The 16,056-nt window shown below is 39.0% G+C and overlaps 1 protein-coding gene across 16 annotated transcripts in view; it reads left to right on the top strand.

Annotated features, from left to right (window-relative positions):
- The window catches only part of RAPGEF6 (Rap guanine nucleotide exchange factor 6), a 247,086-nt gene that overhangs the window by 164,923 nt on the left and 66,107 nt on the right, over nt 1-16,056 (top strand). For all 16 annotated transcript variants that reach the window (XM_043491153.1, XM_043491154.1, XM_038413806.2 and 13 more), the window contains one exon: nt 15,612-15,792. In XM_043491153.1, the coding sequence (XP_043347088.1) occupies nt 15,612-15,792 (181 nt within the window). The remainder of the gene's footprint in view (nt 1-15,611; nt 15,793-16,056) is intronic.

Below are 16,056 nucleotides of genomic sequence, written 5' to 3'. Positions count from 1 at the left end.
TTTTAGGCACCTAACTCCCATTGATTTCACTGGGAGTTAGGGGCCTAAATACTTTTGAGGTTCTGGGCCTTACAGTCTAGGAAGACAAGCAACCTACAAAGGGTGAGAGTGAGCAGAAAACAAAATGTCCGCATTTGGGTTTTATTTTAATTTGTATCAGATACGTTCACATCTTCTTTTCATACGTATTTTTAGTTTGCCAGTTTCTTGTAAGTATTATAAACATAGAAATGTCTATCAAGAGATTCTGGTTCTCTTTGCAGAGATTGTAGGCAGTTTGATCATTCCAACTTAAATTTATAAACCCATAAAAATATTTTCACTGTTTTTATAAAATTCTACTGATGTATGAATATAATATTGCATAATATTTCCATGGTGTAGCATTTCATAATATTGTGTAATGCATCCATCTGTGCACAATGCTCATATAGTATGGGATAGTGTCTTCACATTATAAAGGTTTCAGAGTAGCAGCCGTGTTAGTCTGTATTCGCAAAAAGAAAAGGAGTACTTGTGGCACCTTAGAGACTAACAAATTTATTTGAGCATAAGCTTTCGTGAGCTACAGCTCACCAAATGCATCCGATGAAGTGAGCTGTAGCTCACGAAAGCTTATGCTCAAATAAATTTGTTAGTCTCTAAGGTGCCACAAGTACTCCTTTTCTTTTTGACATTTTAAAGAATCTCTTGTTTTCATTATTGAAAATGTTGGCAGTAGTTTAATAGTTATCATGCAAAGATGGTAACCAGTTTAAGTTAGGGAGTTCTAGGGGTTTCTTTTAAAAACAATAAATACAAAATATGAAGATACTGTATTGGTTGAGCGACTATGAAGAAAACAATTTATTTTAACAAACTTGTACTCTGAAAATATTTGGTAAAATAATGTTGGGCTTTGGCAATCAGTTCAGTTTCTTGTGAATACTAAACTTTTTCCATGTGTACTAGAGGTAACATTTTTAAGTTCAGTAACAAAACTAACATCAGCGAAAGAAGAATAGTGTTTTGAACATACAAAGTTTGATTAAGGTGACCTAAGCTTGAAATGAAACATTTAAATTAATAGAACCTTAAATTTGTTTATGGAATGTTTTTCATTTCTTTCCGATGGTTGGTGTGATGCTAATGACAGACGTAGAGGTCAGGAGAGGATAAGAAGTGGAGATTGAGAACAGTGGAAAGTTTTGTGACCTCTTTTGCAAGTTTTATTAACATGGTTTAGATTTCTCCATGCTATAGTGTTGAAAAGGAGTTTCGCTTGTGCCAGTTGTTTCTCTCGCCAGGGTGTTAAACAGGAAAAAAAACACTCCCCTGTTCTAGATCAGTAGAAAATTATTGCTATGAGAAGTTCTCTGACTATATAGCATTAAACCCTTAATTGATTTCACAAGCAAATGAAAATGAGTAATCAAGACTTTTCCCCCATCATTGCTAGAACAACAAATGTAGACAGAGCTTTCAAACTGACTGTCCATGGTGTTGTGCCTGTGTCTATAACATCAAGTGAATGACCACAGCTGACTGTGTTCTCATTTTATATGTATAAATGGTTTCAAAGTAGCAATAAGACCCATCAGATGGTGAACTTTAAGCCAGATATTTTCTTTCTCTTATGGATAAAACTCAGTGCTTCATTTCTTGTAATGCTTCCCTAGCAAAGAGATAAGCAGAGCTGTGTGAAATAATCACATTTAATCTCAAACCTAACCCGTTTGATCCTCCAAGCGAACAAGTATGGCTCAACTAATTTCCAATACCTGTGGAAGAAACTTCAGGGTACAGTTCACAAGCAGCTTTCCATTTGTGCAGGGAAGAGTTCACACAGCCACAGGGTAGTTCACTCAAACACCTTGACTTTGTTTTAAAAATTACTAATTAATTATTCATTACTTTTGCTGTAATCTCAGACTTCACTATTGTAGTTTTGTTTAATCAGTGCAGTGAATATTTTATTCTAACAGAACATGAAAACAAAACCAGCAACATTGTATGAATGTCTCCTAGAGTATTAGAATATTTCTCTCTAGATAAAGAGATAGGGTTAAATCTGGAGCAAAATACTGCGCTTGAGGAGGTAAGCATTGTTTATGGTACTTCCTCCTTCCCCAATCTTCCCCAAATTCTGGGACCTGCTAGATGTTGAACTGGCCCAAGTTTGAGTCATCTCAGGGCTGCACTTACACACACTGGCAGGTAATAGCCTTCAAGGAGCTGATCTGCCAAGAAGGATCACTGGAGCACGTTGTGCTCCAACTCTGCCTATTCCTATCCCTGACACACACCCTGCCTGTCCCCAGCCCACCCTCGAACCACCCCCACACTACAGGAATCATCAGTTACCCTCTTTCGGTAACTTTACTACTGGGGAGATTGATGCTGCTGCAATTGTCAAGGTTCCTTCCCCACTCTGAACTGTAGGATACAGATGTGGGGACCTGCATGAAAACCCCCTAAGCTTATTTTTACCAGCGTAGGTTAGAACTTCCCCAAGGTACAAACTATTTTACCTTTTGCCCTTGAACTTTATTGCTGCCACCACCAAGCGTCTAACAAATATATAACAAGGAAAGAGCCTGCTTGGAAACGTCTTTTCCCCCCAAAATCCTCCCCAAACCCTACACCCCCTTTCCTGGGGAAGGCTTGATAAAAATCCTCACCAATTTGTATAGGTGAACACAGACCCAAACTCTTGGATCTTAAGAACAATGAAAAAGCAATCAGGTTCTTAAAAGAAGAATTTTAATTGAAGAAAAAGTAAAAGAATCACCTCTGTAAAATCAGGATGGTAAATATCTTACAGGGTAATCAGATTCAAAACATAGAGGCAAAAAGGCAAAACCTTAAGTTACAAAAAGACACAAAAACAGGAATATCCATTCCATTCAGCACAGCTTATTTTCTCAGCCATTTAAACAAAACAGAATCTAACGCATATCTAGCTAGATTACTAGCTAAGTTCTAAGACTCCATTCCTGTTCTGTCCCCGGCAAAAGCATCACACAGACAGATCCAGACCCTTTATTCCCTCCCCCCAGCTTTGAAAGTATCTTGTCTCCTCATTGCTCATTGTGGTCATGTGGCAGCGAGGTTATCCTAGCTTCTTAACCCTTTACAGGTGAAAGGGTTTTTCATCTGGCCAGGAGGGATTTTAAAGATGTTTACCCTTTCCCTTTATATTTATGACCGCAATCAATGCAGCGGGTGTCGATTTAGCAGGTCTAGTGAAGACCCGCTAAATCGATGACAGACTCCGGTCGACTCCGGTACTCCACCTCTCCAAGAAGAATAATGTAGATTGACGGGAGTGGACACAACGCAGTGAAGACACCGTGGTAAATCGACCTAAGCTACGTCGATTCCAGCTATAGCATAACTTAGGTCGACTTACCTTTACGGTAGTGAAGACAAACCTTAAGTCTGTTTAGAGCTGCTGAAGCAGCACAAAGGGAGCTTAAGAAGAATCAAGGAGCTTGCCCTTTGCATCTATAGCTATTCATGAATCTATAAGTTCTGACTTGCTTGGAGTGCTACAGAAACTATGTTGGTCAACAGATTGCAGCATGCTGTTTTTAAGATCAGGAAAATACATCGTTAATTTAATTCAAAACTATTAATTGAAATGTATTTATTTTGCATGAAGTGGCAGTTTTTAAGTTTTATCTTAAAACTTACCTTGCACCCATTACTGTAAGTGCACTGGAGTGTTTTTTGCAAAATGTTGCAGTTTAGATAGAAACAGGGGAAGTTAAATAATCATGAATATAATGACTTCCTCAAGGACACCTAGCTGATCCCTATCGCCTTTGAGTAAAAGGGTCTTGTTCCTAGTTTAATAACAGTTTTATGTATCAGTTGTAAGATCTTGCAATGCCTTTGTTGGCTGCCACACTATTATTGATTGTCAAATCTTGATTTACCTTCCTGCTATCCATTTAGTTTTGCCATACATACATACTATCAATCTTAATTTAGCTTCCCTTTGAAAAAAATGTCAGGTACTTATAGTGTTACATTTCTATAATTTTACTATCCATAGTTTATAACTTCTTAATAGTTAAAAAAATTATTGGGTTTTACCTTGGTTCTTGAGGACCACAAGATCACAGCTTTGGTGTAATACTTCACTTCTTGCCAGGAATACTGTCAGCATTTCAGAGAATAGAGCTGGTTGTTAACTTGTGCTACCTATGTTGCTTTCTCGTTGCCTGCTGAGTTGACATACCTCTCGTTTTCATTTAAACTTTAAATATCTCTGCTGTGGTAGTGACTGAAGCTGTGTTCTTTTCCTTTTGGCGAATTTGGAGACTGGAACACATCATTATATGCTAACAATTTTCAGATAGATGAAACTGGTCCTAAATAGCTCTACATGCCCCTGAAATATATTTTGTTTTAATAATATTAGGTTTCCTTTGTAACTTAAATGCTTTATAAGAGTTAAAATTTCAAAAGTTTATTGCGACATACTGATGATGCCTATATGTTTTATGAGGATTTAAGTGTGAATTTAAAAAAAAAAATCAGGCCTAAAGGAAGGCACACTATTCCGTACTACGATTGTGAATTAAGGAGATTGTCTGCATGGCCATTTCTTTATTCCTCTTAGACTATTTCCCTGGAATAGGTTAGCTTTTGTTAAATAAATAAATAAATAAATATGTCCCTTCAACTAATTTATGTGCAGTTTGGACTTGGAGACTGTTCTTATTATTGATCTAGTGTTGGTTAATAATTAATGTTCATCCACAATAGTAAACAAGGTGACAACTGCTGACCTTTTCGTAATTGACATGTGCTTAGAATTGTTTGGCTGTCTGTTCTTTGCTCTTACAGTAGTTCTACTTAATATGAAATGAAATGTTAAATCATTCATAGAGTAGATTAAGTTGCTATTTTTATTTTGGTGCTGGTTTGTGATACTGATGCGTTTTATTTTCTTAAGGAGTAAATATTAAGTCTGTTTAAAGTACTAAACAGTTTAGCTCTTAAGAGTCTTTCAGATCTACAACATAGGTCAATCCGAAGGGCATAGCTTTTTGCAAATGCAATTTTGTCGCCTTGTTTGTACATTTTGTATATAAATATGTGTAATTACAGGGTTGTGTTTGTATTATGTAAAATTGAAAACTGAAAACTAAAGTTTGCTGTCTGTTGGAACTAGTTTGACCTTCCAGACATGGTGTGTAATGCCCATCGTTTTACTCGGGCTTCCCCCCCCTCAGGTAAATACTAGTTTGTTAATAGGGTTCTCTGCCCCTCCAACCCTCATCCTGCAAGTCCTTATTTGTGTAATGGTTTTGTGGAGCTGAGTCTGTGATTGCATTCTGCTGGTTATCAAGGGATTTTGACTCATTATTGCCACTCAGAAATTAAATAATTGCATATATATCATGTAAATGTGCTCAAAGCTATGCAACCGGCACACATTCTGTTAATTGAAAAATAAATAAATCAGTGTATTTAACAATTAATCAAGGAATTTTGAAGTTGACAGTGTAAGTAGTAATGGACAGTAGAAACAGCTCTGATATCATTCTTGGCAGCAGGAACAGCTGTTTCTACAAATAGCTCAATGTGTGCTGTCCAAAGCCCCCAGGTTTTCTCCCATCACTATGTAACCTGTGAACACTTTGTGGGCCATCTGCAAATGGTCCTTGGGACCCAGTTTAAGAACCATCTATTATTTCACAGGTAATTATTTGTTCTCGGGCATAGTAGACTAGGGCATAATAAAAGAAAGTTCACTTTTACCCTTGGGGAATGACCTCACCGCACATTAAGTGGTGGGGGGCCATTGTCTGGCTTATAGGAAAACATGTCACCCAAGAGAGCCAGAGTGACTTGCTAGGGCAGTTTCAGACTGGGCCTGCATGAGCTGTTGTCATATCTGTATTGCTCAGAGGTCTGGGAGGTGATTGTTTCTTGTCCCTTCCCCTTATGCATTCCTGAAGTGGCTGGATACAAACTAGCACTTCTTTCTTTTGCTTCTAGAAAGAAGGGTTACATGTCTTTGATTGGCTGATTGTCACGTAAATCAGAAAAAAACGAACCAAACAAACAACCCTCCTCCCCTTATTATGCATATATGCTTAAGCTTTAGTATTTTAGCTTGAGCTTGTCAAACTGGGAAGTGAGGTCCACAATCTGTATTGCTATGATTGAAAAACACAATAAAAATTCAGGCTATTTAGCTGTAGAAGGGCTGGAAATCATTGAATAAGGTACTGTGCTGCTGAGACTCTTTCCAAACACAGTTTGCACTTGAGCTTAATTCCAAAGCAGTTAATGCAGGAGTGGGCAAACTACGGCCCTGGGGCCGCATCCAGCCCTTCAAACGTTTTAATCCATCCCTCAGGGTCCCGCCGGGGAGCAGGGTCCGGGGCTTTCCTTGCTCAGGCGCTCAAGCCAGGGAGCGGGGTTGGGGGTTTACCTCCCTCTCTGCATGTGCCGTGGTGCTGCGCGGCTCCTGAAAGCAGCAGACTGTCCTCCCTCCGGCTTCTATGCATAGGGGCAGCCAGTGAGCTCCACACGCTGCTCCTGCCCCAAGTGCCACCCCCGCAGCTCCCATTGGCCTGGAACCATGGCAAATGGGAGCTGCAGGGGCGGTGCCTGGGGATGGGGTGGCACGCAGAGCCGCCTGGCTGCCCCTGTGTTTAGGAGTTGGAGGAGGGACATGCCGCTGCCTTCAGGAGCTGCTTGAGGTAAGTGCCACCCAAAACCTGCACCCTGAACCCCTCCTGTGCTCCTGCCCCAGCCCTGGTCCCCCTCCTGCCCTCCGAACCCCTTGGTTCCAACCCGGAGCAACCTCCTGCACCCCCAGCTTCTCATCTTCAGCCCCACCCCATAATTTTCCATATCCAGATTTGGCCCTCGGGCCAAAAAGTTTGCCCACCTCTGAGTTAATGTGAGCTACATAAGCTAGTAAAGTGATGTAATATGAAGTGGATTTAACCCTTTCTGATAGCCTGGCCCAAATAGGATATTTATGTTAAGTGGATGATTCAAGCTTTATTTCTTGGTTTTGATGGATAAATACTTGAGCAATTTAATTTTCTTTTAAAATGACATATAAAAGTCTTAATATTTATTAGGGCTGTCAATCGCAGTTAACTTGCGTAATTAAAAAAAATTAATCACGATTAAAAAAATCATGATTAATCGCACTGTTAAACAACAGAATACCAATTGAAATTTATTAAATATTTTGGATGTTTTTCTACATTTTCATATATATGGTATTCTGTGTGTATTCTGTGAAATCAAATGGTACATTATTTTTGATTACAAATATTTGCATTGTAAAAATGATAAACAAAAGAAATAGTATTTTTCAATTCACCTAGTACAGGTACTGTATTTCACTCTGTTTTGAAAATACAACTTACAAATGTGTTTTTTTTGTTTCATAACTGCCCTAAAAAACAAAACAATGTAAAACTTCAGAGCCCACATTCAGTCCTACTTTTTGTTCAGCCAATAATTAAGACAAACAAGTTTGTTTACATTTATAGAAGATAATGCTGCCATCTTCTTATTTACAATGTCACCAGAAAGTGAGAACAGGCATTTGCATGGCACTTTTGTAGCCTACATTGCAAGGTATTTACATGTCAGATATGCTAAACATTCGTATGCCCCCTCATGTTTCAGCCACCATTCCAGAGGATATGCTTCCATGCTGATGACACTCGTTTAAAAAAATGTGTCAATTAAATTTGTGACTGAACTCCTTAGGGGAGAATTGTATGTCCCCTGCTCTGTTTTACCCACATTCTGCCATATATTTCATGTTTTAGCAGTCTTGGATGGTGACCCAGCACATGTTCATTTTAAGAACATTTTCACTGTAGATTTGACAAAATGCAAAGAAGGTACCAATGTGAGATTTCTAAATCTAAATCTAAATAGCTACAGCACTTGACCCAAAATTTAAGAATTTTAAGGACCTTCCAAAATCTGAGAGGGACGAGGTGTGGACATGCTTTCAGAAGTCTTAAAAGAGCAACACTCAGATGCAGAAACTACAGAACCCAAACCACCAAAAAAGAAAATCAGCCTTTTGCTGGTGGCATCTGACTCGGATAATGAAAATGAACATGCGTCCGTCCGCACTGCTTTGGATTGTTATTGAGCAGAACCCGTCATCAGCATGGACGCATGTCCCCTGGAATGGTGGTTGAAGCATGAAGGGACATATGAATCTTTAGCGCATGTGGCACGTAAATATCTTGTGACGCCGGCTGCAGCAGTACCACTTTCTCACTTTCAGGTGACATTGTAAACAAGAAGCGGGCAGCATTATCTCCTGCAAATGTAAACAAACTTGTTTGTCTGAGCGATTGGCTGAACATGAAGTAGGACTGAGTGGACTTGCAGGCTCTAAAATTTTACATTGTTTGTTTTATTTTTGAATGGAATGCAGTTTTTTTGTACATAATTCTATGTTTGTAAGTTCAACCTTCATGATAAAGAGATTGCACTACAGTACTTGTGTTAGGGGAATTGAAAAAATACTATTTCTTTTGTTTTGTTACACTGCAAATACTTGTAATCAAAAATAAATATAAAGTGAGCACTGTACACTTTGTATTCCGTGTTGTAATTGAAATCCATATATTTGAAAATGTAGAAAAAACATCCCAAAATATTTAAATTAATGGTAATCCATTATTGTTTAACAGTGTGATTAATGGCACAATAATTTTTTTTAATTGCTTGACAGCCCTAATATTTATATTAAGAGTTTAGCATTTAATGTAATACGTTGATATTGCTCACCACAATGCTTCGTTCTAGGAATAAGAAGATATTGCAACTGATTGTGATGTAATCAATCAAAATTATTCCTTGTAATGTAAATCCATGTTCTCTCTTCCAAAACATAAAAAGTATTCCTACCACACAGTCTTTCAAGGGCAGTGCAGTGTATGATCTTTATAATTTTTGATGATTTTGTGTTTTTGACTTTAATCCTAGACCTTTCCTAACCATTTACCACTCTAGTTTAGTCAAGGATCGTAACTGGATGAAGCTCCAGCTTGAAAAAAGGGAATTAATAAGTCTATGAAGATGATTTCTTCCCTTATCTGCATACTTGTATTATCTGATCAACAAGGAGATTTGCAATAGTCTTATTTATTTGTACCAATGAAACACAGATCTGCAACAGTTGTGGCACAATGAAATAACGCAAGAGTTTAGTTATGTTACTTGTTCCAGGTTCCTGAGCAGAGTCTAGAAGTCAAGCAGTTAGACATAATGTAGTAGTCATTGTCCTTATCGTCAATATTGTAATTTACTGTTAGGGACAATTAAAGTGCAGGATTATATTATCTCTCTCTCTTTCTCAATGCCTACCTCCCTGGTAGGCTTTTGGATTGAGGAAGACCAATTCTTCACCAATATTCAGTTTGCTTCTCTGTTTAGACACAACATGATGGAGAACTTAGTCTTGAAGATTTACTTAGGAACGTATCCCACTGGTATTTTTTCATTAGCGTTTGGATTTCACTCTGTATTCAGCTTACATACCCATAGTCTTGTACTTACCTTACCAGAATGTTACTTTTGATAAATACTTTCCAGGCAGTGTGATTGAGTGGATAGAGCAGTAGACTGGGGCTTGGGAGACTGGTTTGACTCCCACTTCTGCCACTGCTGTGTGAATCTGGGGAAGTCACTTCACCTCTGTGCCCTTCAACCCTTTGTCTGTCTTGTCTATTTAGATTGCAAACTCTTGGAGGAAGGGACTATTTTTTGCTTTGTGTTTGGACAGTCCCTAGCACAGTGCTCCACCAGGTTCATTGCTTTAATACATATAATAATTTAGCAGAGTGTTAATTCTCTTGTAACATGAGATGGGCAAAGACCTTGGATTCTCTGAGAAGGTCCACAACATGTAGCGGATACTGCTGACCAGGTGTGTGTGTGGCAGGGAGGTGAATTCACCATGTGTGAATTAAGAATATGGATATGTGCAGCTTCCTAGTGCTAGCCTTATGTTAGATTATTCCATTTTAGTTGTAAAGAATCACACAATGTGTGTAAAATTAACCACCTTTATTTAGGCCTCTAACAGAAAACAATATGAAACATAATATCTTGGGTACTCTGACTGAATTCAGTCAGGTTGTCATTGCTTTGTGTGGGTTGCTTAATGTTCTGTTCATCTAATTTTGTTAAGTTTATATTTAACTTTACTTTAACTCCCCTAACTTTACTTTAGCTCCCCAACACTAAAGTCTCTCTTTCGGGTTCTAGATTCAATTATTACAACAAAACTTGTCTGAAGATAGTCTTAAAATGGAAATATATTGAATAGTCACTGAGAGCTTTGGAGCCCAAAATTCTTTACTTTGTTCCTCATTGTGGCAAATTAAAGCATTTTTCTGCTCTGCGGTGGTTGTTTTTTGTTTGTTTTTTCTAAGAAATGAAATTTTACTTTTTCAGTACTTGGCTCGATTGATTTGATCTGCCATAAAGCCACAGGATTATTACAAATATAGCTCAAGCACCAGTAATAGAAAAAGGAATTTCACTTTTTTAACACTTCAGTTTCGTAATGCAAATGATATATAATCTCCATTGAAACACCAAGTGCTTTGGAGGACAGGATTAGAATTCAAAGCAATCTTGACAAATTGGAGAATTGGTACGAAATAAACAATATGAAATGCAGTAAAGACAAGTGCAAAGTACTTCACTTGGGAAGGAAAAAGCGAATGTACAACTACAAAATGGGGAATAAATGCCTAGGTGATAGTACTGTTGAAAAGGATCTGGAGTTCATAGTGGATCACAAATTGATCAAGTCAGCAATGTGATGCACTTGCTAAAAAGGCTAATATCATTCTGGTGTGTATTAACAGGAGTGTCATATGAAAGACACACAAGGTAATTGTCCTGCTGTGCTTGACACTGGGGAAGCATCAGCTGGAGTAGTGTCTCCAATTCTGGGCACCACAGTTTAGGAAAGATGATGACAAATTGGAGAGAGTCTAGAGGCAAGCAACAAAATGATAAAAGATTTAGAAATGTGACCTGTGAGGAAAGTTTAAAAAACCTGGGCATGCTTATTCTTGAGAAAAGACAACTGAGCAGGGACCTGATAAGTCTTCAAATATGATAAGGGCTGTTATAAAGAGGGTGGTGATCAATTGTTCTTCATCTCCGCTGAAGATAGGAAAAGAAATGAAGGGTAATCTTCAGCAAGGGAGATTTAAGTTAGATATTAGGAAAAGTTTTCTAACTATAAATATAGTTTATATATTTATGTGGAACAGGCTTCCAAGGGAGGGTGTGGAATCCCCATCAACTGAGGTTTTTGAGAACAGGTTGGACAAATGTGTCAGGCATGGTCTAAGTTTACTTGGTCCTGCTTCAGCATAGGGGTCTGGATAGATGCTTTAGATTTATAGAATTTAAGGCCCGAAGGGAGCACTATGATCATCTAGTCTGACCTCCTCCATAGCACAGCCCCAGAATCTCACCTGCTTCAAGCACATAACTTTTGGTTGAGCTAGAGTAGTTCTAGAAAGACATCCAGCCTTGATTGAAAGACTCCAAGTATCGGAGAATCCCCCATATCACCAGGCAAGTTGTTACAATGGTCAGTTACCCTCACTGTTAACAATTCTTTTCAGTGTTAACTCTTTTTGTGTTTCTCTCAACTTGGACAATGAAAACCAGGGTAACTGGTTCATTTTTCTTTTTAGCTGGTTTCACTCTCTAGCTTTCATGCACTAAAGCAATGCTTTGTGTAAGTCCTTCAGAGGAGGGGCCATGTCTCTCCTTGTTTTGGGTAGTGCCTAGCACATATCTGGACCTTTGCAATCCAAACATTTTAATCGTTTGTCAGTTGCTGCAGGGGAAGGTCCAAACACCAGTTTTCATTTCACATTTATAGAGAGATCTCATGAAAACTTTTGCTACATTTCATGAAAATTCCACAAAGCTGATGATGGGGCTCAATTCACTAGGCTCTATGCCATTCACACTGTATTTGTGTTTCTGAACATCCTGCAAGACTTCCAGTGAGATCTGTAGGCAAAGTGTAATTGTGCAGAGTTGGGGGCTTGGGGTCATACTCGAGGATCCATCTTTAACATATGGGTTTGTATTTTTAAACTTACAAATGAGGTCTCTTCTGGACCTACATTTCTATGATTCTAAATAGGAATAAGCTTGCAGAAGTGACTGAGATTTCAGTAGTATTAAGTATGTAGACACATTTGCCTATGATCTTATGTAGTTATCAAAATAGTGCATCTAAAATTGTATTATGTAATTGGAATCTGCTTGCATGATTTTGTTTTCTATTGCCAATGTTACCCTCTTCCTCTCAGTTTCGTATGACTTCTCAGCATCCATTGATTGCAATAAAATTGTTCCTGTAGGCATCCGGTCCTGGCTAATGGTACACATTACAAGACTGTTGTAGCATTAATCAAGTGGTGTGGGGGCCAGTTTACTGGTGTCTTAACTGGTAATCCTAGTCTGTTTTTGGTAAGTGAAGTTTTGAAGAGATAAAGGCAGTGATTATACAATTTCTTATTCCTTTTAAGAATATCAACAGGTGACTGGACTTTCTGGGCATGCAACGTAATCTCTAGGCAAGATTTAGCTTTGAGAGACTGTATTGAGTTGATCTATAACTTTAGTTATGTGATTCCATACAGACTTTTTGTAGTAACTCATATAAACGTGAATGAGTTTACCAGTACTGAGAAACATGCTGCATGGAGAATAGAAAAACAATTGGCTTCCAAAAATTTGATCCTTCACCCCAACCTGTGGTCCTCCACCTTCAGGCGTGGCTCCTTCTTGGTTCCAAGACTTAGAGGCAGAATGCTCTGATGAGGTGAAAGATGTGTTGCTGCATAGCCAAAAGTCAACTGCTTGACATACATACTGACAAAAATGGAAACAATTCCAAGTTTGGTGTCATTCTAAGCACATAGTCCCAACCTTGTCTTCCCTCCCTCTGATTTTAGACTACATTTTATATCTCAAGAGATCAGAACTCTCATTCAGCTCCCTTAAGGTACATCTTGTGGCCATAATGGCTTTCCACTTCAGGTAGATGGATACTCAGTGTTCACTCATCTGCTGACCTGTAGATTCCTTATGGGCATTGGGAATCTCTTCCCACATGTGAGACTACCCTCTACAGCCTGGGATCTTAACCAAGTTCTCAGGGCTTTGATTAGTTCTCCCTTTGAGCCTATGGCAACTTGCTCTCTTTTACACCTGTCCATGAAGACAGCATTTCTAATTGCCATCACCTCAGCTAGGCACATAGGAGAAATAGTGGCCCTGATGGCACACCCTCCATACACGTTCTTTTTTAAAGACAAAGTAACTTTGAGGCTGCATCCCAAGTTTCTCCATAAAGTTACCTCCACTTTCTATATGAATCAACAGATCCATCTTCCTGTTTTTTCCCAGAACCACAAAGTGACAACAGGGAGGCAATTCTGGATATGGCAACTGTTAGAAGAGCACTAGCGTTCTACTTGGACAGGACTAGGGAGTTTAGGAAGTCCTCTAAACTCTTCCTTTTCCTCATGGAAAAATCCAAAGGCTCCATGATATCAGCTGAAGGACCATCCAAATGGGTTTCAGGTTGCATTAACCTTTGTTATCAAGGACACAACCAGCTGCCTTTGTCCGGAGTCTGTACACACTCCATGAGGTCAATTTCTACCTCAGTCGCATTCTTTAAAGATGTCCCTGTCTCAGCAATCTGTAGAGTTTTGGGCTTCTGCCCACACTTTTGCAGCTTCCCATGCCATCTTCTGCTCCTCAGTACTCTGTAATAACAGACTCCACTCTCAAGTCCCAGCCCTTCCTGGGGGGATACTGCAGTGAAGTCACCTACAGTGGAGCACCTATAGGGACACTACTGAAGAAAAAGAGGAAGTTGCTCACTGCAAGAATCAGGAAAAATGAGATGTAATCATATCACAAAAGAGGAAATTAGGCATATATGCAAACTGAATGGACACCAAATGACCTCACCCCACATGAAGTGGTGGGGGGCGTTGTCTGTGTTGTAGGAAAAGGGTGTGGCTCCTTTAAAGGCTAGAGAACCAAAGTGGCTTGTTGCAGCAGCTTCAGACCAGGTCAATATCCCCTGGTCACCCATTTCTCCAATCCCCACTGGTGACCAGAAGAGATGCAGGATTATTTAGTTCCACTCCAGGGTAAGAAAAGCCCTCTTTTACCTATACCAGGTGGAGCAGCACCTACCCTCCCACCCACTGTGGTAGTTAAATACCAGCTTTGTCATGATCTGCTGTGGGTGTTATGCTAATCGCTCCTTTCCTGGGGGTCTGTGAAGGACTTTTTCCCTCCCTGCAAGACAGGCCAAAGAGGTGGTTTTTTCACCTTTTCCACATCAGACTGGGGGCTTATTTAACATACATACAAACATAAAACGGGGCTTAGGCTATGATGTTGCAATGTCCAGTGTAGGTGCTCTGTCGGGAAGGTATACAGTGCTGCAGATTTCCAGTGCAGGTGCTCTGTATGGAAGAGATACAGTGATCAGATGAAATGCATTGGTAAAGAACTTAAAGGACGTGGTCTTTAAAGGAGCAAAAATGAGGGATTTGTGGCTCCTGTGATTGGTATGGCAGGGAGCCAACCCCCCTTCTTTATAGCTTCCCCAACCCTCATTTGGGGATGGGGAATGGCCAGGTCCCAGTGGTAGGTTGGCTGGGGACCATGATGGGTAAAGGGGACAACAGCTCACTCCCTCATTCCCCCAGTACAAGTACAATGATTATGGAATATTCTTACTTTTATCTGCCAGATACTCCCAGACATTTAGAAATAAAGTTGCAACCTAACTAAACTATTTCCAGTGTCTCCTGCTCTTCTTCTGGCATAGTTGAACAACTGAAATTAAACTCCCGTATCCAAAGCTGAACTTGTGCAATAACAATACTACATGCATCTTACAAAGAGGGAATTCACCCACGAAAGCTTATGCTCCAGTATGTCTGTTAGTCTATAAGGTGCCACAGAACTCCTTGCTGCTTATACTACCTAGGCTTCTAACAGCACTTTATCTTCCAACTACACTGCATGATCTTTCAATGGTTCCCCAGCTGTGCCCCATTGAAATACTTGCCAGAAAGGACAGGAGTGGAGGAGCTTCATCACTGCCCTAAGCATCAGAGGCGTAATGTGTACATACTAACTAACTAACTAAACTGTATGAATTGTGGTATAGATCATTTAGATAATTTGAGTTCAACCAGCAACATATAAAATTTCAATGATTGTGTACATGTACAAAGATAGAGAATGTATAGTGCAAGATACTACTTTTGTTTTCCTAAGTCAAGGATGACTACAATTCATGAGTGACAACACATATAGTCATCCCTGATTTATGAAAATAATACTTCTCTGTCCTCTTATGTATGCTTTTTATATAAAATATAAAAACATATGCATGTACAGGCACCAGATAGATATTTATACCAGTCTTTTTTTTTTTTTTTTTGTGGTATAAACTGACTGGGACTATAAGCTTAGGCCATAAACTGTTAAACCTGTGTAGAAATTGAATTTACTGCCTGATCATTTCTTTTCTACAGGCTACAGAAAGTGATATGGGAGATGTAGATTTAACAGGTCTTCCAGAAGCACCTGTGGACTCTGAAGATGAAGAAGAAGAAGATGAAGATATTGACAGAACTTCAGATCCGTTACTGGGGCGAGATGTTGTACGAGAGTGCCTTGAAAAAGAACCTGCAGACAAAACAGACGATGACATTGGTGAGAGAGACCTTGATATGATCTATTTTATAACTCAAATGATAAAGACTTCTTTGAAATCTTTTTAAGTACATAATTATTAATAAATATATAGCCTTATAACTATAGATGATGCTTTTCAGAGATTTTTTTCAACTCTTGTTGTCCCAAAGAATTTATAAACTAAACTAGACTATTATTCTTTTCTTATATTTATTATGAGAAATTAGGTGTTTGAAAATATTAGCACTGAGATGCTAAATACTTTGGTGATTACAGTTTGCT

Source organism: Dermochelys coriacea, chromosome 8 (assembly GCF_009764565.3).
Source record: "Dermochelys coriacea isolate rDerCor1 chromosome 8, rDerCor1.pri.v4, whole genome shotgun sequence".
NCBI lineage: Eukaryota > Metazoa > Chordata > Testudines > Dermochelyidae > Dermochelys > Dermochelys coriacea.
The sequence above is the reverse complement of the archived record's forward strand: the minus strand, read 5'-3'. Positions and strand labels throughout refer to the sequence as shown.